General features: G+C 32.9%; 2 protein-coding genes across 5 annotated transcripts in view; one reads left to right on the top strand and one right to left on the bottom strand.

The window, feature by feature from the left end:
- The window catches only part of LOC144835962 (uncharacterized), a 112,018-nt gene that overhangs the window by 5,374 nt on the left and 85,578 nt on the right, over positions 1-21,066 (bottom strand). For all 4 annotated transcript variants that reach the window (XM_078691102.1, XM_078691101.1, XM_078691103.1 and 1 more), the window contains 19 exons: positions 19,162-19,290; positions 10,535-10,669; positions 10,220-10,354; positions 7,261-7,386; positions 6,519-6,647; positions 5,890-6,018; positions 5,464-5,592; positions 5,226-5,354; positions 4,673-4,801; positions 3,988-4,116; positions 3,616-3,744; positions 3,111-3,239; positions 2,833-2,961; positions 2,436-2,564; positions 2,008-2,136; positions 1,515-1,643; positions 1,013-1,141; positions 548-676; positions 76-204 (listed from right to left, as the gene is read on the bottom strand). In XM_078691102.1, the coding sequence (XP_078547228.1) occupies positions 76-204; positions 548-676; positions 1,013-1,141; positions 1,515-1,643; positions 2,008-2,136; positions 2,436-2,564; positions 2,833-2,961; positions 3,111-3,239; positions 3,616-3,744; positions 3,988-4,116; positions 4,673-4,801; positions 5,226-5,354; positions 5,464-5,592; positions 5,890-6,018; positions 6,519-6,647; positions 7,261-7,386; positions 10,220-10,354; positions 10,535-10,669; positions 19,162-19,290 (2,460 nt within the window). The remainder of the gene's footprint in view (positions 1-75; positions 205-547; positions 677-1,012; positions 1,142-1,514; positions 1,644-2,007; positions 2,137-2,435; positions 2,565-2,832; positions 2,962-3,110; positions 3,240-3,615; positions 3,745-3,987; positions 4,117-4,672; positions 4,802-5,225; positions 5,355-5,463; positions 5,593-5,889; positions 6,019-6,518; positions 6,648-7,260; positions 7,387-10,219; positions 10,355-10,534; positions 10,670-19,161; positions 19,291-21,066) is intronic.
- On the top strand, positions 13,192-16,627 carry LOC144858699 (uncharacterized). The gene has a single exon (XM_078714797.1). The coding sequence runs from the start codon at positions 13,748-13,750 to the stop codon at positions 16,625-16,627; it is 2,880 nt and encodes a 959-aa protein (XP_078570923.1). The 5' UTR covers positions 13,192-13,747.

Here is a 21,066-nt window from a genome sequence, read left to right as displayed (position 1 = left end):
ATGACGATTGAGTCAATGGCAATCGGATAAATTATTATGGAGGGAGCCACTGATTGTTTTTCATCGTCTACTTACCATATTGACAAACATTGCCATAGTAACCATCACCGCACATACAGCAGCCAGTCATCTTGTCACATGATGCACCATTTTGACATGGACACTCAAGTTCGCAGTTGAAACCGTACGTACCAGGAACACAACCTATCATACAGAAACCAATAAAATAAGTTTGTTTTGATTTGTTTAGATATTTATGCAAATTGCCAAGGATAACCATAAAGGTCCCTGGTTCAAATTCTGTCATAGTTGCCCCTGTGCCTAAGCCTCATATGAAACTTGGTTTAGAAAGCATTTCCAAAAATAGTTAAAAACATTCAATTTGTGGCACTTTTGTCAAAAATATCGCTTCAAACTTTAATTACTAATTGTACTTTTCAATATTCCAGAGGTGCAGAACAATCTCATCATAAACAAAGACCCTTGTCCAATTTCAGAAGAGTTCTATAAGTGGTGTCAAAATGAACAAAAATAAATTTGATCTTACCTTCTTCGCATGAGACACCAGTGAAGCCAAGACCACAATTACAGATACCACTCAAAGCATCCAACTGACCACCATTGAAACATTCTCGAGACATTTCACAATTCACACCAAAATATCCTGGTGGGCACTCTATAAATTTTAATTAATACACATCAAATTATTTAGAGAATCAATTACTATTAGTTTGGAATTGGTCGAGCAGAGAGTTTTTTTCTAGCGTTGTTAGTAAAGCTCTGTCTACACTATCAAACTTTATGTGACAAAAAAAATGTGATGTGCCCATATATGGACATGATGATGTCATATCACTACCATATTTGGGCATACCACTACCATATTTGGGCATACCACTACCATATTTGGGCATACCACTACCATATTTGTCTAGAAGTTGTAGAGTGAAATAATTTAAGCTTTCAAAGCGTTTTCAGTTTGTCGAGAATGATTTAAAAACTTTCTACCAACCTGTTTGACAGAATTCACCAAAGAAGCCACTCGGACACGAGCATTGACCTGACACAGGGTCACAAATTCCTTCATTCTGGCAGAAACACTTCTCATTACAATCGATTCCAAACGAACCAGCTGGGCAAACTACAAAAAGAGAAATTTAAATTTGGTTTATTTATAGATAAATTAATTTAATTTTTGAAGGAGAGAATAATATTGAAGTGACTATATTCAGCTGTCGAGTACAATATTAATTCTTAACACTCAGAAAGCATGTGCAGAATGACTATTCGACTCAATAGATGTGTTTTTGCTGTCACTGTCGAGTACAAAAGTCATTCTTTGAACACACAGAAAGTATTATGCAGAATGACTATTAGACTCAATAGATGTGTTTTTGCTGTCAAGTACAAATTCATTCTTTGAACACACAAAAAGCATATGCAGAATGACTATTGGACTCAATAGCTGTGTTGTCGCTTTGCGCATCATGCAAAGAAGAAACTCCTGTACTCACGATTACTGCAGGTTGAGCCAATATAACCAGCGGGACAATCGCACGATCCGTCGTTTGGATTACATTGTGCGTTGTTTCGACATTCACACCTCTGGTGACAGTTTGGTCCGTAACGACCTGGTGGGCAGACTGTGATAAAAATGTAATAAACAATATAATATTTTATTATTATTATTATTCATAATAATTATTTTCATATACTACTTCGATATCTACTTTATTTAGTAGTGGAGTGGCCAGAAAATGCCCATATGAGTAAAATATTTAAAATGGTAAATTGATAATATTGATTGTTGATAATGATTGGAGAAAATGACGATAATGGTGATGATGATGATGTGATGATGATGATGATGTGATGATGATGATAATGATGATGACGTGATGATGATGATAATGATGATGATGATGACGCTAATAGAGATGATTTGAGTTGATGACAATCATCTTAGATAATGATTTTGGATAAGTATTTCCAGAACGTTTGTCTTACATTTTTCACATTTCTTTCCTCGATAGCCTGGTTTACATTTGCATTCCCCGTCCACTGGATCACAATTTGTGTTTGGTCCACACAGACACAGCTCTTCACAATCCTGACCATACCTACCAGCAGGACAAGCTGAAAAGAAAGTAAAATTATCAACATGTCTATCAATGAATGAAAAGCACTCAAGAATAGTCTAATAGTCTACACTATCAAAAATGTGTGATGTGCCCCAATTTGGTAGTGATATGCTTAAATATGGTAATGATATAACATCATCATGTCCATATATGGGCACATCACATTTTTTTGTCAAACTAGTTTGATAGTGTAGACAGAACTTTAAGTTTTGAAAGAGATTATCCAGTTTTCTATGTCAGTAGAGTCTACTACACTTGATATTACAAGCCTGTGTTTACGCAAGTATTACTTACCCCTACTACACTGGAGTCCAGTGAACCCTGGAGGGCAGATGCATTCACCTGTTACATGGTTACATGGGGTGTTTAGGGTGCATTGGCAAAGGTTTTCACACGAGTCACCGAAATATCCCTCGACACAGGCTGGAAGTAAATAACAGATATAATGAGAATTTCTAGTTGGATAGAGGTGTGAGGGGTGTGTACTTGAAGGGGAATAAAATCAAGAGTAAGAGCAGTTTTATGTTTGGGCTCATGCCTATTACTTGCTCCTGGAAAGATGAAATGTAAAACGTACTTTTAAGAACTTTGGCGAATAAATATTATTATTATTTTGTAAGAAATTCAAACCGAAATATTAAAGATGCATTTCATGTACAAAATCTATCGGAAAATAGAAAAATGATCTAACCTTTGTCACAAGTGTAGCCTCTCCATCCAGGTGCACAATCGCATTCGCCAGTCTCGTGGTCGCATTTAGCGCCATTTTGACAAAGACATTTACGTTCGCAGTTCTCACCAAAATAGTTCTTTTGACAGGCTGTTAAATAACAAAAAAATATATTTTAAATACATACACATTGGTTAGTACAGCATTTATTTTTGTTATGGTTTCATCATAAACTCAGTTTAAATTCTAAATTTGAAACCCCACCTCATCTTATCCACCCAATATTCTTGTACACTTACCGTCTTCACATCGATCGCCCGTCCATCCTGGAGCACAATTGCACGTTCCGTTAAATCGATCACATGACCCACCATTCAAGCACTCGCATTCCTGTGTACAGTGAGGTCCGAAAAACCCAGCTTCACATCCTAAAAAAAATGTTAAAAATTGTATTTTTCATGCATTTGGAACAAAATACATTTACAAAATACAGATTTTAAAAGACACATAAATATGCATAATTGTTTATTTTAAGTAAAGTCAAGTAAATTCCTTTCTTTAATAGCAAAATAAAATTCACTTAATTAAAACACACCTACAGTACTACATCCTAAACCAAATTTTGAAAAATTGGATTTTGTGTATTCCGAAATATATTTACATACAGATTTTAAGAAACATAAATATTTTTTTAAATAAGCCACAGTATTTGCATTATTTAAATTTCGAAATTTAAAAACGAAACAAGTAAATTCCTTTCTTTAATAACAAAATAAAATTGACTTTATACAAAAAAAAACATACTGAGTTCACAAGCACGACCCATCCATCCAGGCATACAGTCACAGCTACCATCTTCTGGGTTGCAAATACCACCGTTCTGACAAATACAACGTTGTGTACACCCAACACCGAAGTATCCCCTTATGCAAGCTGGAGGAGAAAGAAATACAAAGTCACAAATTATTATAAAATAAACAAATGTATCAATTGTGTAATAGTTCACATTTTTGTTTGTCTTATGTGGGTTTGTCCCTCGTCTTTTAAAATATTGAAATACATTGCACGTAATAATTAAAATTAATATATTAACATCTAACAAATAGTTAAGATTTTATTTATAGTATATATTTGGTTTAAAATTGAATACAATAAAATAAACAAATGTTTTCTTACATTTGGTACACGCATGTCCAATCCACCCAGCGGTACAAAGACACAGTCCAGTCACATGATCACAATCTGCTCCGTTGTTACAGTCGCATACGCCGCGACAATCCTGTCCGAACCGGTCATCAGCGCATTCTAGAAATAAACATAATGTAAACAATTATTTCTACAACAGTATTTATTTTAACAATCAATTGCTTTACACAAACAAATAATTTAATAACTGTAGTGGAACTGTAGCTTGGTGGTTAACATGTTTGCCTTCTAATCCTAAGGTCTAGGGTTCAATCTTCAAATAGTGTCAGGGTTTGATAATAACCTAGTACCAATGTTGTAATTGAAACTTCCAAAGCCTCAAATGAGACTTGGGGAGTTTATAAGCATGTGATATAGTTTATCCAAGGCAATCTAACAACAGGATGCTGAGCTCCGGAGATCAAAAGGTTTATCTGTGGCTGCGATACGATCAGTTCCATGCTCCTTAACAAACACCATGCACCACAGAGATAGTACATTACTGTTGGTATTTGGCGCAGACAGACATAAGATCAAAAGACTGTTACGAGTTTCTATCTTGGCAAGGCAAGAAGTGTCCTGTTGTTGGATTGCCTTAGTTTATCCAATAATTGGCAAGTTACTTGCTGTTGGATGCATATGTAATAAAAATAAAACTAAATAATGAAATGGTTACCTTGTAAACAGAGGTCACCAGTGAAACCAGGGGAACAGAGACACTCTCCATTGATAGGGTCACAGCGAGCACCATTACCACAGTGACATCTCTTCTGGCATTCATGTCCATAATAGCCATCTGGGCAAGCTATACAAAAAAAAGTGAAAAATTTTACTAAGTTGTCTTTGCTAAAATTATTATTACACAGATTTAAAGCTCTGTCTACACTATCAAACTATTATATTTTTGTATGATGTTTTAATTGGTTTTGTTTTTATGTCAATTTTAGTATAGGCCTATTAGTTTTATATCTTTTTCTTTGTTGTACCTTTTGTAAACTCATAAGATTTTCAACTTTTGTTGCATTTTGAGTGTTATACCAAATAAATAAATAAAAATAAATAAATAAATAAATATGTGACAACAAAATTTGATATGCCCATATATAGACACAATGACATCATATCACTACCATATTTGGGCACATGACACTTTTTTTGTCAAAGTAGTTTGATAGTGTAGACAGAGCAAAATGATTAATAGTTATTATCATTATTGTTTGAACACGTACGTTTGTCACAGATTTCTCCTCTCCATCCAGACGAGCATGTACATCCTCCTCCTACGTGATCACACATGGCGTTATTTAAGCACGAGCATTTGTTCTCGCAGAAACGACCATAAAATCCATTGTCGCAAACTGAGAAAAAAAGACATTCATAAAATAACTTACTAGAACTGTGTATGATGATAAATTTATTTACAATGATAATAAAATGATTGTCTAACGTTAGATAGGGTGCTCTCACCTTGTTGACACTGAGCTCCTTGCCATCCAGGTTCGCAGATACATTCCCCGGTAACAGGGTCACACTCAGCGCTGTTGTGACATGCACACTTCGCCTCGCAACTAAAACCATAGTACCCGCCGGGACATGCTACAAAAAAATGAAATAATATGATTAAGTTATTTTCGGAATTGGCAGATGAACATTGTGTACCATCAGAGGGAGAAAATCTAGTCTATCTATGGAGACCCGTTTAAAGAACTTGCTAAAGATTATCACAGGGTCTTATAACCAGTAGTGTTGAATTGGGGAAAATGTTGGGGGAAAATTTTTTGGGAAAGTGTTTTGAGACTTGCAGGCCTACAATAAATTGGCAATATAATGGTACACATTAAACTAGATTTTAAAACGTTTACACATCATTATAGTCTCTCTGTCAACACTTACATTCGCCACATGTTGGTCCCTGCCATCCTGGTTGGCAACGGCATTTTCCCGTTTCCTTATCGCAATCCGCGTCATTCTTACATCGGCAACGGTGTCGACACATTGATCCGTACCAGCCTTGCATACACTCTGAAATGGAATTTTATCAGAACTCTAATTAAACTAAACTAGTGAAAATTATATTGTTGATATTAATTACAATATTTTTTTTATGATACTAAAGCTCTGTCTACACTATCAAAATGTATGCGAAAAAAACATGTGATTGGACACGATGATGTCATATCACTACCATATTTAGGCACACTACACTTTTTTGTCAAACTAGTTTGATAGTGTAGACAGAGCATAATGATTGTAAGGTGAAGAGGATATGAATGACAATGATTGTACTGATAATGATGATGATGATGATGTTGATTATAAAGTTACCACAGGTGAATGAGGACATCAATGACAGTGATGATGAATATTTTGATGATGATGCAAAAATGAGGTTGATTATGAAGATAAAAATAATTATGAGGAGTATGAAGGCCTTTGAAAATGAATAAAAAAAAATACAGTGTATTAAAAATAATATTAAAAAATTCATCATCTTAATTATCTTTTCCTTTCATCTACTTTACCTTCAAGACATGTCTCCCCCTGGAATCCAAGTCTACACTGGCACTCGCCCGTTGCCTTGTCACACTTACGATCGTCAGAGCATGAGCAGTCGCTGCGGCAACCGACTCCCCACAGACCATCTGGGCATTCTGTTACAAAATAAACAACATTTATTACATAATAATTCGACAAAAAGACTACGATAAAACATCAAATTAAATGAAATATATTTTTTTTTCACATAGTGAGCATGCCCTTCAAATAAGTAATAAGTATTTTCTTGGTAGCAAAATAATAGTTCCATACAGATCAATTTTTCCAGATTAATTCTGTTCAAATGTCCACTAAATAGGGGTAGGCCACTGTTAAAACTAATATTTCCCTTTAGTTTGTATCTCAGGAAAGTGTCCCCTTAATAGGGACATGTCCCTTAAATAGAGGGTTGTATTGGATTTCATGGCTAGTAAAATAATACATTGCAGATCAATTTTACTGGTACAGTAGAACACAGCAAAGTGCCCCCTTAATAGAGATGTCCCCTTAATAGAGGTTTACCTTGAATAGTGGTGTGGTTTTTCAGATTAATTCTGTTAACAAAATGTCCACTAAATAGAGTTAGGCCACTGTTAAAACTAATATTTCCCTTTAGTTTGTATCTCAGGAAAGTGTCCCCTTAATAGAGGTGTCCCCTTAATAGAGGTTTACCCTGAAAAGTGGTGTCCCTAAGTCCTTAATAATAATACAGTATTAGTAATATGGTACCTTCCATACAGTCAGGTCCAGTCTTGCCAGCTTCGCATGAACACTCTCCATTGATTGAGTTGCACTCTCTTTCTCCACAATGACAGACATCTTCGCAGTTCTCGCCATACCGTCCTGCGGGACACACTGGAAGAAAGGCAAAACAAGCATGGAGTCAGTTTGAAGATTTAGTTGAATAGTATATAAATAATGAATGTGAGTGCAATGGTACAAATATTTTTATTAGGTTATTTTCACATGACAGGAATCTATTTAGGTATTATATAATATACTTCAGTCCATAAGCCGACCCCGTGTGATAGTATGCCATTGGTTTAATGTGTTTCTAAATTACCATAATAAAACAAATATTGAATGTTTATGAGTGCAATGATACAAATAATTTCATGAGGTGAAAGATGAACTTATATTTTCAGGTGTTACATAATATACAAAGTCCAGATAGGCCACTCTGATGTGTGAAAGTGTTCCATTGGTTAATGTGTTTTATCTAAATGACCATAGTGCCTACAGCTGATGGTCACTTACTATGATGATGGTCATAATTGATGAGGATAATTATATTTATAATGAGAGAGTTTATTATGATGGCAGAACAATTCCAAAAAGACCATTCTAATTAGCGAAACAAATTAATTCAAATAAGGAATCATCTTTAAATTCCTAATAAAAAAACATTGCATAGAAATTTGTTTTCATTAGGAGGAACCTAATCAGGATGTATTATAATATCAAGGTTAAATTGCAACTAAAACTCATAAATATTTATGAAATAAAATATTAAACAGAAAATTTCCGGCCTTCTCAGGCAAAATGGAAGAAGCTGATGTCTAAATCGGTCATGCATTTCGATGCAATACTTTTTAATCAATTGAATATTTGCCATATTTTCACTTTCATTATAATTTCAACCAATAATCATATTAATCTAGAAAAAAACCAATAATTTTCATGAAATAGAAATATTACTGATTTTCAATAACTTTATATTATTAACTGGTAACTATTTGTAAAAATAGTATTTTTCTATGTAAATGATTGATTGTTCTTTCAATATTTATAAACTTTTTCTTTGAGTGAATGTAGCAACAAAAAAAAGGGAAAGAAAAAAAAAGGGGGGGGGGGGGTACTTTACGATGCTCGTTCAATTTAACAAAAAAAAATGAGTGGGGTCATTTTTAATGTTATTACAAAAATGTATATTATATATATATAACAATAGAAATTTTAAACCCGGAGCTTATATCCCTTTAAAGGCTTAATACAATTTGTATGCAAAATGTTATTAGTTTGACACTGCTTGACTTTCAAACATTATTTTATCATTATTATTTCATAATACAACAAATTCTTTGTTATGTCAGTAATGGTAAACAATATATCATCCAATTATTAAAATTCTTTGATATTAATAGGCAAATCCATAATTCAAATCCAAAATAAAATTGATTTTTAGATATATGAATAAAACATGTATTCACAGTGACTTTGGCCTTAACATGTATTCACACAGTGAATTTGACCAATGTATTTACACAGTGACTTTGACATGAACATATATTCACAGTGAATTTGACCTTAACATGTATTCACACAGTGACTTTGGCCTTAATATGTATTCGTACAGTGAATTTTGTACTTAACATGTATTCACACAGTGAATTTGGCCTTAACATGTATTCGTACAGTGAATTTTGTACTTAACATGTATTCACACAGTGAATTTGACCTTAACATGTATGCACCTAAGGTTATAGAAAGTGGTCTCATATCAGAGGAGAGTCTAATTTGAAAGGTCTCTTATTGGATAAAAATTGTCATTATAAGGGCTAAAATTGATCGTTCAGATTTTATTATTTTTAAATACTGATTTTGTGTTATAAAATAATTTAGTAATAATAATGTAGTCTTGCTAAAAAATTACCATGGTGGGCACAAATATTAATTTAAAAAATAGATGGAGCATGCATACCGTTTTAATTTAAAAAGTTCAAAAATTCAAAAGTAATAATCTAAAAAAAAGTATCAACCATGGATGTATGTTTCACGGTTGAATGTTAATTCCTTCGTCACATAATGCGCAATACTTTGAGCGACTGACATATGTTGACCCAGATAAAGTTCAAATCAACACTTACTAAATGAGACGCATTGTGATGTATCACAGAAATTTATGATGCATTAACCCCTCACGCACATTTTTTTCACCTTATTTATCACACATACTTGTTAATGAGAAAATTGTATTATCTGTATACAGTAAATATCATGGATGTAAATGTGCTGGATAGGGTCTCCTACCCATCTTAAAGTTTGTATATGCTGATTCCAACACTAGAGATGCAACACAAGGATGTAATGCAACGCAAGTGATTTGACCTATCACAATCAATGGATTATTCAAAAAGTCGCTAATGAGAACCAAGCTTTAATAATATATTGTCCCCCTGAAAAAAATAATTGTTTTTCATTTTTGACCAAAAATTGGATCCAAAAAAAAAAAAAATAAATTTAAACCTGAAAAACTGTAATTTAAAGGAAAAAATAATCAAATTGATTGGAAGTCAATGGGTTTAAGGTGGAATTTAACCTTTTATTTTGTCTTTTTACAAGTGAAAATATATTTTTTTAAACTTTTTTTTCTACAGAAGTGATCAACTTTATTAAAACTGCGAAATGGCCTATTTGAAGTCTTTTTTAAAATTATTCATTTTTTATGTTTTTTGGGGACAATACATCCTTAACCACAAAGTGAGTTGACCTATCACAAAGTGAGTTGACCTATCACAAAGTGAGTTGACCTATCACAAAGTGAGTTGACCTATCACAAGTCATTGTTTGTCAAATTACTTGTCGTGGGCTTACATCCTTGTGTCACATCCAACTGGGACAGCCTAGAAATCCCATGGCGTGTTGTACCACAATTGCCTAGAGAAATTCAATTGATTTGATTTCTTACATGTTTCACAGTTTTCTCCCATGTAGCCTGGTGGGCATTGTCGACGACATTCACCGGTCTTCTTGTTGCAGAGTGTTGGGTCACTGCATCGGCACCGACTTCGACATTCAACACCCCACCAACCATCTTCACATTCTGAAATAAAAACATATAATTCATAATTATTTTGAAAGTAGTATTTTTTTTTTATTCTGTATTTTTTTTTTTATTTGGACATCACACTTTTTTTTGTCAAACTAGATTGGTAGTGTAGACAGAGCTTAATAAATTTTATTGAATCACTTGACATATTTAATTATAAAACAACTGTTTTACCTCGCTGGCACCTTTCTCCCACAAAACCCACTTTACATTTGCATAAACCGGTCTCATGATCGCAGCTCTTTGAGTTGATTGGATGACAGTCACACTTTCTACTACAACCAAGCCCGTACATGAACTTCGGACATTCTGTAATGAATACAAACAAAATGTTACAAATTGCTTTCAACAATGAATATTAAACTGCATTACGCACGGGTGCATCTTGGGACAGGCTGCTGGTAACTTCAGTTGCATGGCGTCGACATACGCATGCTGAAAGTCTACAGATAATACTAATTATATCCATCTATATGGTTGAAAGAATACCAAAATAGAATTGTATAAGAATATGAAATTAACTTCCATCATAAATGAAGTGTAGTAACATGAAAAAAAAACATCTTTTTAAGCAAAAAAATGTCATGTTTATTTATTTTTTTAATTTTCAAAGACAAACAAAACAGCATCACAAAACACTTAAATAATAACAATGGTTATAAGCAAGCAAGAACGGCACATATAAAAAAATAAATAAACCAAAAATCATGCAACATATCATAAATTCTGTTTAGAAAAAAAAGACATAATCATTTATTTTTTTGTTAAGTGGAAGTTGTTATTAAGTATTTTCAAGTATGGTGCGGTGCTATAAGAATCACAGTTTATTTATTCATAGACATCATTTCTTGTTACTGATTTGCATAATTTAGTGTTTTATGATACTATTTGTCTGGTTGTGTTTTATTAATGTCCTACTTGAGGCTGAATATGGCCCAATAAGCAGTGAAATGTCAAATAATTCAACTTCTTGATATCAAACTATTGAGATTTCAGTGTTGTATTCATATTATATTTTTAATTATTATGAGATGTAACCTATTTTGGAAATAATCTGTGTAAAGTCAGACTTGCAGTCCACCATGTATTTCCAAGATAGTGATAACATAACAATCAAAACATTGAGACATTCTCAACTTTACCGATGAACTACAATTTGATTCCCTTTTTTTGTTAGCTTTTATCATGGGGCGTAAACATACTTTAAAATTGTAGTAATCTAATAGACTACTATATCTTTGGTATAGACAGTCTTGACTAAATTGTCAAAATTCTATTTTTATATTTTAGACAATATACCATAAATTTGGTGTCATTTATTATTCAGAACCAGATGAATTTATTAAACATAAACATTTAAAAAAAGTTAAGTTAAAAAAAACACCCCAAAAAATAATTTGAAATAATTAAGAGGAAAATGATTAATTGTTAATAATTCCGAAAACAATTTTTAACAAAACCCAGAAGTGACAGACAAACAATAATTAATTAGCTTAAAATTTTGGCAAACAATGCACTGTTTGATAAAGCATATAGCTAATCCTAGTCGAACAATAATTTGTGAGTTCACCATTGATTTTATCACAGCATCACGAAGGGCTCAGTTCATTAATCATTAAATATTTCTATGACTCGGGTATTTATAATTAAAATTTGCTATTTTGCTTACGTTCCACCAGAGTAAAGAGTCGGTGTGATAAAGTCCTTTTTTTTTCCTAATTTTTTCCATAATATAATACGGTATTAATATTATTATTATTCTATTTAAGTATTTTATTGCCAAGGACTATCATTTTTTGTACTTTATAATAAGGAAATCTTATATTGCGTAGGTTTCCATAAAAAATGAGATGATCATGGCGCATTGACAGTGCAATGGATAAAATTGTGTAGTAAAAAAGTCTGAGCTGATGACAAATGTTTTAAATGTTTTTTCCAAATATATACAGAAAACAATCGTTTCTTCACAAAAATAAACATACAGCATTTTCTACATAAAACAATTTAGTCTCTGAGAGTGGAGCTGTGTTTTTTTTTTCATTAGAAAAAAATCCTGAAATCGGGATTGAACCCAAGATCGTTAATGTATTTTAATATTTTAAAAGACGATGAAATAAAAGTGGGATGAACCCACATAGGAAAAACAAAATTATTAATCTTAAAATTAAATTTCAAATAAATTTTACACATTGACAAGGAATATTGTATTTTTAACTAACTTTTGGAATAAAATAACTAAAATTATTACTTTATTTTCTTAAATGTTTACATGCATTGTTTAATTAAAATTCATGAAAATATGAAAAAAAAACCTAAATTATTTAAATTTATTACATTAATAATGTGTATATTTGCCAATTTATAATTTGTAATACAGTAACCAGAATATGTAAATATCGCGTTACTTAAAATACGGCAATATCAATAGTTAATGTATTTATTTCCATTTGCTCTCATTTAATTAGTTGACGGAACATGACAAGATCATTCATGTTATTTAAAATCTTGCTTTGCTGATTGTATCAAGCGTCTCTCTGTCACTAACTATTTAAATTCAATATTGTTACTTTAGTCAATTCTCCGTCTATTGAATATAGTAGTAACAACATATCGTAATGGTCTTTATTCCGGTTGCCTGCTCATACCAATAGCACGAAGGTGATAATTACTGGAAGGAAATTTACTGTACTGTGAAATTTAAAATTGATTTTCATAACAAAGTGAGGAGACTGCTATAGCAGCAGTGACTAGTGACGGTCACGGATGAGAGAACGTGGGGCGGCCATCCACGCATTCCAACGCAGAAGAACAAGTGGGTTTGTGATGGAAGCAGCCGCAATACTACCTAGGCATCGAGTTAATCCAAATATTGATTGGTTTTATGAATGACTCGGTATGGTTTACTAGCATAAAGTATAGCTTTTGTCTGTAGACTACAGGCGATGATACAACACTGCCTATATAGCATAGTTATTGATTGATGTTTACCTTGGGGTTTAATAAAGCTCCCTGACGGTTCATTTGACCATTCGTCATTGTCGTTCACTGGGTGATTCTCGCTACTGTTCTCCGAGACAGCTTTCATTACAGGTATATCTATTTCTATTGTGGATGTTTTATCTAACATTACTACTGTATGCCACCTATCATGAACTATTGAACCGGATTTAATTAATTTTTGACATCACATGTTTCTATCTGCGGATACTTGTAACCGATGAGGATATTAACTTTTCAATGAACTTCTATCTACGACATTAGTATTGACATCAATAAGAATCTGTTTCCACGAACTTCGAAAGTGTATCTTGACAACATATTTGACTTCAAAATTGGTAAGAAACTAAAACATTATATATTTAGCAATTTTGAAATAGCTTAATCAAAATGTCTAGAATTTTGAAGCCGGTTCCTGAGCGTAAGGGAATCAACCCGTATCTAGAATGCGACTCGTGTAATACGCAGTACGAAATAGGTAAGAAGATGATTAAGACGTTACCGTGTCGACACACAGTATGTCGTCATTGTGTAGCTGCAGTGACAAACGATGGTAAACGACCATTTGTTTGTCCGCGATGTCGGCATACGAGCGAAAGCCATTTACGACGGCCGAACTCGCAAGAATTATTACACCAAGCGTCACTAGCACGGGAAAAATCGTTAAGTAGCAGGTCTTTACAAAGACAATTATCTCAATCCTCAATTTCCCGGTTAGATAGTGTCCCACATAATGTTGATGTGAATCATATGATAGATCGTTATGAAGGTGAGCGTAAAGATATTCTTGGTGAAGCACCAACATGCGAAAGTTGCGATAGAAGAGCGCACTCTACGGCTTGGTGTTCCAGCTGCGCTATATTTCTCTGTCGTTATTGTATATATGCTCACAAACATTTAAAATCGTTATCTGGACATAAATTATACGCACTACGGGACAGCGGCAACGCTAGTAATCATGGGAGGTCTGTTTACTGCGAGAAACATAATACGCAAAGCATGACTTTATTTTGCAAAGCGGTTGACTGTCAAATACCATTATGTAACGTATGCGTGACTGAATCGCATTCTACTTCAAATCACGATATTGTAGAATTGAGTCAAGTAGCAAAAGAACACCGAAAGGAATTAGAGAAACTAGTAGATACAATGGTTGGCAAAGAGGAAAGTTTATTGAAATTTGTGCAGAACGCCCAGAAAATGCTCCACGAGTTTAATACGAATACAATGCGTGTTGAACGCGATATGAAAGAGTTTTTTGATAACTGTCACCGAGTGTTGTATGAACGGGAAAAGCATTTAAGTGAACAAATGTCAACTACGACCCACGACATGACATTACAGATCCGAACACAGAAAGAAAACGTTGAAAAAATCGTCAATAGAATTGATTCTACTTATCAGATAACGCAGCACGCCCTACAAGGAACAGATGATGTTGAGGTTGCACAAGTACGTAACCAAATGAAGATAACACTACGCAACATGCGTACAACATTAGATGAGCTGTCGTCAATGAATGTCAACATTCAACCGCTAGCAAATAGTTACGTAAAGTTTAAATGGGATCATAACACATCTTGGGAAAGTTATAAAGAAATAGTTCGTAAGCTTGGTGAACTGGATGCTAGTAACACGGCTCCATGTCTCACAAAGGTCACACTGAACCCCGCATTTGCTGGTCAAGAGTGTCATCTTCTCGTTCAAACTGTTGATTACAATATTCGGCCAAAACTAGCCGGTGGCGACAAAATAAGCGTCACTATCCTATCATCAGAGGGAAAATCACTTGTTACGACAATTATGGATAAGAAAAACGGCCTCTATGAAGTTTTATACGTACCTCCTGCCCCTGGAAATTACGAGCTGATGGTGAATGTTCTCGATCAAACTGTTGCGAGGAAAGATGTGCCTTTGACCATTCATGTTGGCGCCTTACGACACACAAAGTTCCCTGCTCTAGTTGGGGAACCGAGCAAAGTGCTGTTTGAAACTTTTAATAGTAAAGATAGTCTTCAGCATATTATTAGTAAAGCGCAAGTTACGACCGAACTTCACGACCCGCGTGGCAATCTTGTTCCAATCAACATGCATTACGATGATAACGGAAAATTTGAAATAATGTTCACGCCATTGGTTATTGGGGATCATCATCTAACGCTTCTGATAATTGGAAATCCTATCAGGAACAACCCTTTAATAATAGCAGTTCATCAGAAAATGGGCACGCAAGGAGCGCGCCCTGGGCAGTTCAACTGCTTAACATCACTTGCGTTGAGTCCAAAACACCACCGAGATGTTTTTGTTGCCGACACAATGTGGAACCAGCGTATACAACGTATTACAACAAAAGGAGTGTACAAAGAATCTTATATGGTTCCTTATAAAGACTTCTCTTTGATCAATTTTGATGATACTGGAAATCTTTACATATTGTTTTTGAATCAGAAGAGACTTTTTACATACGGTCTTGGATCTGAGAGCACTTTACAACTTCGATACCATTCCTCTCTGCCACAGCTTCAGTTCCCGCATGGCATGGCTGTAAACTCTCTTGGACAGGTACTGATTAGTGACATCGGTGCCCACTGTATATTTGTCTTTCTTCAAACTGGTTCCATGGTGAAGCAAATTGGGAAAGAGGGAAAGAACCGTGGTGAATTTAAGTTCCCAACGGATATCTGCCTTAACCTCCAAGATCAAGTTTTTGTCTGTGATATGGACAACCGTCGAGTGCAACATCTGGACAGCCAAGGAAGAAGTATGGCAATATTTGGATCTGAGACAAATCTCAAACAACCGACAGCAATTGCATTGTCAACTGAAGGATACCTCCTGGTCTTAGATCGATCGGATCTTAGCGTAGTTGTCTTCTTTCTGCACTCTGGAGGTGTTGTCAACAGGATCGACACCAACAGTGTTGCATCTGCGGACAGACTCCTTGCGCTGCATGATGGTTACTTTCTAAAAACAGACAACACTAATCACTGTTTGCAGAAGTTTAAGTATGTGGAGGACATGGGTTGGCAGTCTGAAGATGAGACAGTCGGTCATCTGCGTGCTGGAACTCCTTACAGTATGCAGAACGGATATCCAACCAGTCAGTATGGCACATACAATGGAAGTCTGGAGGAACAGCACAGGAACCATACTTCTCATTACTCGCAACCAACCAACGAGAGGGCGATGAACGGGCCGTTGGCATCATCCCATTACTCGTACAGACATGATAAATCAAGTAATTCCAGGTACGGTGATCCACGTCATTGACAACACCATAAATGGCATTGATGAATAGTAAATTGAAATGTTGTATGTGGCTAATTTTAAGACATAAACTTTTCCAAAACTGAACAGTCCAAGGCTGTTCCACGATATGTTGTATAGTCATGTTTCTATTATGATATAAACTTTCCCAAAACAATCCAGGGCTGGCCAAGGTTTCTAAAATTCCATTTTGAAGAATTGGAAATTTTACATTTTAGGGTTCTTTTCAGGTTGTCTAATTTTGAGAGAGTTTGGATTTGATCATAGAATGTTTAAATATGCATAATGTAAGAATTCCTTGTACTTAATTAAAAAAATGTATTGCTGCTTAATTTGAAATAGCGCTTAAATTATAATTTGTTAAATACTAATTTATTCTCATCAAATTTATAATAAAGCAAATCTTCATTATAAAATGAAAATCAATATCAACATTATACTGTAATATCAGGATTTATATTACCATTGCACTTAATTAACTGATAGTTACTAATCTCCAAATTGCAAGACCTTAATTAAGAGTCTACTGTCCGCAAACAGTATTAATAATTTCAAATGTCCCCGTCTCTTGAGAGAGTTGACGGCAAAATGTTCTTCGCTGGATAGTATTGACCAATAGTTAGCGTGGTTTGTGTTCTCTTGCTTGTTAGTTTTTCGGTCTACTAGAAACATTCTCAATAATTGATCATTGGAGCAACAGAAGATGAATATTAAGTTAGACGTTTTCTATAAATGCAATCAAGTAATTGATTTGCCTGTGACACAAACAGAATGTTTTACAAAATTCTTCGCACTTTGTTTACACTGATGCTAAACAAATTATGATCAACTATTATTGCATACACAGTAGAACCCCTATTTAGGGGACACCTTGTGTCTCTTTAATAGAAGTGTCTCCTGAATAGGTATATCTTTTTAAGGCCCATTTACACTATAGGGCATTCACGATCGATGATAAATAGATAAATATGCATTTTTCATAAACAAAGAAAATTTTAAAAGTTTTCATCCTAGAACTATAGGATAAATATCTATGCTGCCTTTGATGAAAATGATAGTTTCACATGTCCAATCAAATGACGTCATGATTGATAAGAGCAATAACATCATGACAAATACAACAATGTTATTTTTATCAAAGACAGCATAAATAATTATCCTATAGTTCTAGAACAAAAACTTTTCTAATTTCTTTTGTTTTATGCAAGAAAAATGTATGTTTATCTATTTATCGTCGATCGTTATCGCCCTAGTGTAAATGGGCCTTAGACTAACATCATTATTGAGCACCTTTAAGTCACTACTCAAAACTCACATTTTCTTTGATTGACGATTGATTGATTGAAAGGAGAGATTTTTCTATATTATACATCTGTAGTAAAAACCTCTATTTAAGGGACACCTTTAGCATCACATAAAGTGTCTCCATAATAGGAATATCTCAAATAAGGTATTCTAATGAATTATACAGTATACAAAAAATATATCATTACATTATTATATAGCAGTCTACATACCTAAATTATTACTGTTAAATTCCATATTGGCTTATACCATTACGTTATTATACAACAGCATATATTCCTAAATTTATTCATTGTGAATTTGAAATTCTCATTAAGTTTTAATACCGCTATTATTCATTATAATACTCTCTGCAAGGAATTATGAATTGTAATTAAAAGTAAATTTCAACGACTAAGGTGTTAAGGATCGGCGACGATACTAAAATCATTTAAAATTTAACAGCAATTTTTGTAATAGCGGAACATTAAATATTCCTTAAGAAATGAATGGTATATAAATTTTCATATTAATCATAATCACATGTTTAAATATTTAATTGTTTTATCCAATAATTTTTTTTTTGGTTGTTTTTTTTTTACCATTGAAAGAAAATGTTTTTTGATTGATAAAAAAATAAATATATATATACTGTATATAACAAATCACACATGGGATGAAGGTAAAGTTTTTGAAAAACACTTACTAATTCTTATAATATATCCAGGATGGATAAACTACATTATACTTATTATACTGCAAATTCTTTTGAGGCTTTGGGAGTGAAGTAGAAATTATCGTTGGCGCTACGGTTTGAACTTTGAACTCTGGGAATGGATGATAAGGAAGTCCTAGTTACCACTTCACTACATTTTTTTAAAACTTCTATCTTGAATGAAGTTATCAAAAATGGATACATATGACATATTTATTTAAAATTAAAGAGCATTTTTTTTTTATTGAATTCAGGACTGTAAACCTAACACTACAGAAGGAATGCAGTCAATATCAGTCAATAACTAGCTAGTACAAGTAACCTCCATGTCTATACAATATAAAATATTAATTTTTCTAAATTATTTATTATATTACGTACTGGTTTCATTAGGAAATCCCAAAAGACGGCCAATTAGATTTAAGAAGACTGTTCTTTTCGCAATAAACTTAATAAACAAAAAGTTAGTCATAAAAATGTATTGAACTAAAGAAAAACTAAAGATTAAAAGTAAATATATGTCATATCATCAACTTACCGAAATTACAAGACATCCCGAAAAATCCAGGAGGGCAGTTACAGATACCGGTGTCTCGGTGACAAGTCAGGCCTGTTGAGCACTCACAGTGACGTAGACATTCGTCGCCCCATCTACCGGGAGGACAACCTGCAAATAGATATAGTTTAATGTAGCTCGGCTAATATTAGCTTTTTAAAAAAATTGTAAATTATATAAAATGATAGTAAAGTATGTGAAAATATAAACTTATATTGGGGAAAGTGTGAACAATGAGCCAAATATATTTTAAGGGTAAATGTTTCCATTGTAGCTTAAGAAAGAGTGAATGGTGAATGCGGTTATATAGGCCATGGAGGAAATATATATATTTCATCCATGTATAGGCAAAGGCACTCATGGTATTAAGTAACAATTTTAAAGTACAACGATTAGTGTTACATTTCAATTTTATCATCAAAAATTAATGAATAAATTGTAGATAAATAGTACAAATATTGATACCATATAAGGAGATCTGTGACAATTAAATATAGGTTGTCACATGACACAATAATAAGATACTGTATGCTGTAAATATGTAATGTATATTATTTCTTTTTATTATCCTGAATGTATTTTATTATTGATCTGTTGTAAATAATCAATCACATATTATAATTTATAACTGAAGATATTGATATTGATCTGCAGCATTTTTTTTTCTTATTTATTAAAAAATATATTTTAGTTTTAAATGTAAATTACTTATCACAAAGTTTGTCTGTTATACAGGAAAACATTGTGATACAGGACTGAAAATCAATTAAATAATTATAAATATACAAAAAAATATTGCTTGAAAATATGTTTCTATAAACATGTATCAAGAAGTCATGTGATGCTGTATCTACACAGGCTTAAAAACAATTCCATGATACAAAATTCACATGTGATGTTGTATCATGGCACTTGGCTATGATACAGTAAAATCTGCTTATACAGCACCATGAATCAGTAGAATTATTAAATAAATATATTACTGTAATAAATTTGGGAAGATTTAGAGTCATAATTTACAAATGATATTTGTCACCAGTTTAAGTGTGATAAATTACCCAAATTTGACTTGATTTTGACAGCATTTTTAATTCACAATTTATGAGGTAATTAAAAAAATTACCAACTCAAGGTTGGTTATAATTATAGTTTATTTTCAAGTCACATGACCTTCTGAGATGTTTGATGGTTGGTACCGAGCCAAAACTATTTGCAATTATAAGTATTATTTACCTACTTAATATGTACATAATATTTTTATGTATTGTGATATGATTTGAATAGAAATATCGAATTGTTAAAATGGTTAATTATTATTTAAAATTTTATTTGTAGTGTGTATAAATTATTTAAATACTGGTAAAAATATCAATTTGTTTACACAATTATTATATTGTTTTAGTAATTATGAAATATTTTATTATTTATGTCATACATTATACACATTTTTAAATCGTTTATTATGTTTGATGTGTATTATATTATATTTTATGTAATCATGCCAAGTACTAACAAGCGAAATATATTATTTATCACAATTGTTTTTTTATTAATAGCAAATATGAAATATTTAGTTTTTTTAATTTTAAACCTTTTCAATGTTTGTGTTACCAATCTGCTTTTGTTTAAATAAATATATTATAAAAAAACCAGACCATTTTGGAGAAAAAGCATAAAAGTTGATAGTATTAATATATTATATACATAGTTGTTTCCATAAATGTCTAGTTTAAACTAGTGAACCCCTCCTTTTGGACATCCATATTCAAGGGGTATCCCTATTCAAGGGACACCCCTATTTAGTAAACACATGTGTAACGAATCAAGGGAAATATATTTTAATGTGCAACCATTGCTCAGGGATAACCTTTAATTAATGGGACACTT

The sequence above is a fragment of the Antedon bifida genome, chromosome 2 (assembly GCF_963402885.1).
Source record: "Antedon bifida chromosome 2, ecAntBifi1.1, whole genome shotgun sequence".
NCBI classification, from domain to species: Eukaryota; Metazoa; Echinodermata; class Crinoidea; order Comatulida; family Antedonidae; genus Antedon; species Antedon bifida.
Note: the sequence above shows the minus strand (reverse complement) of the source record. Positions and strands in the feature narration are given on the sequence as shown.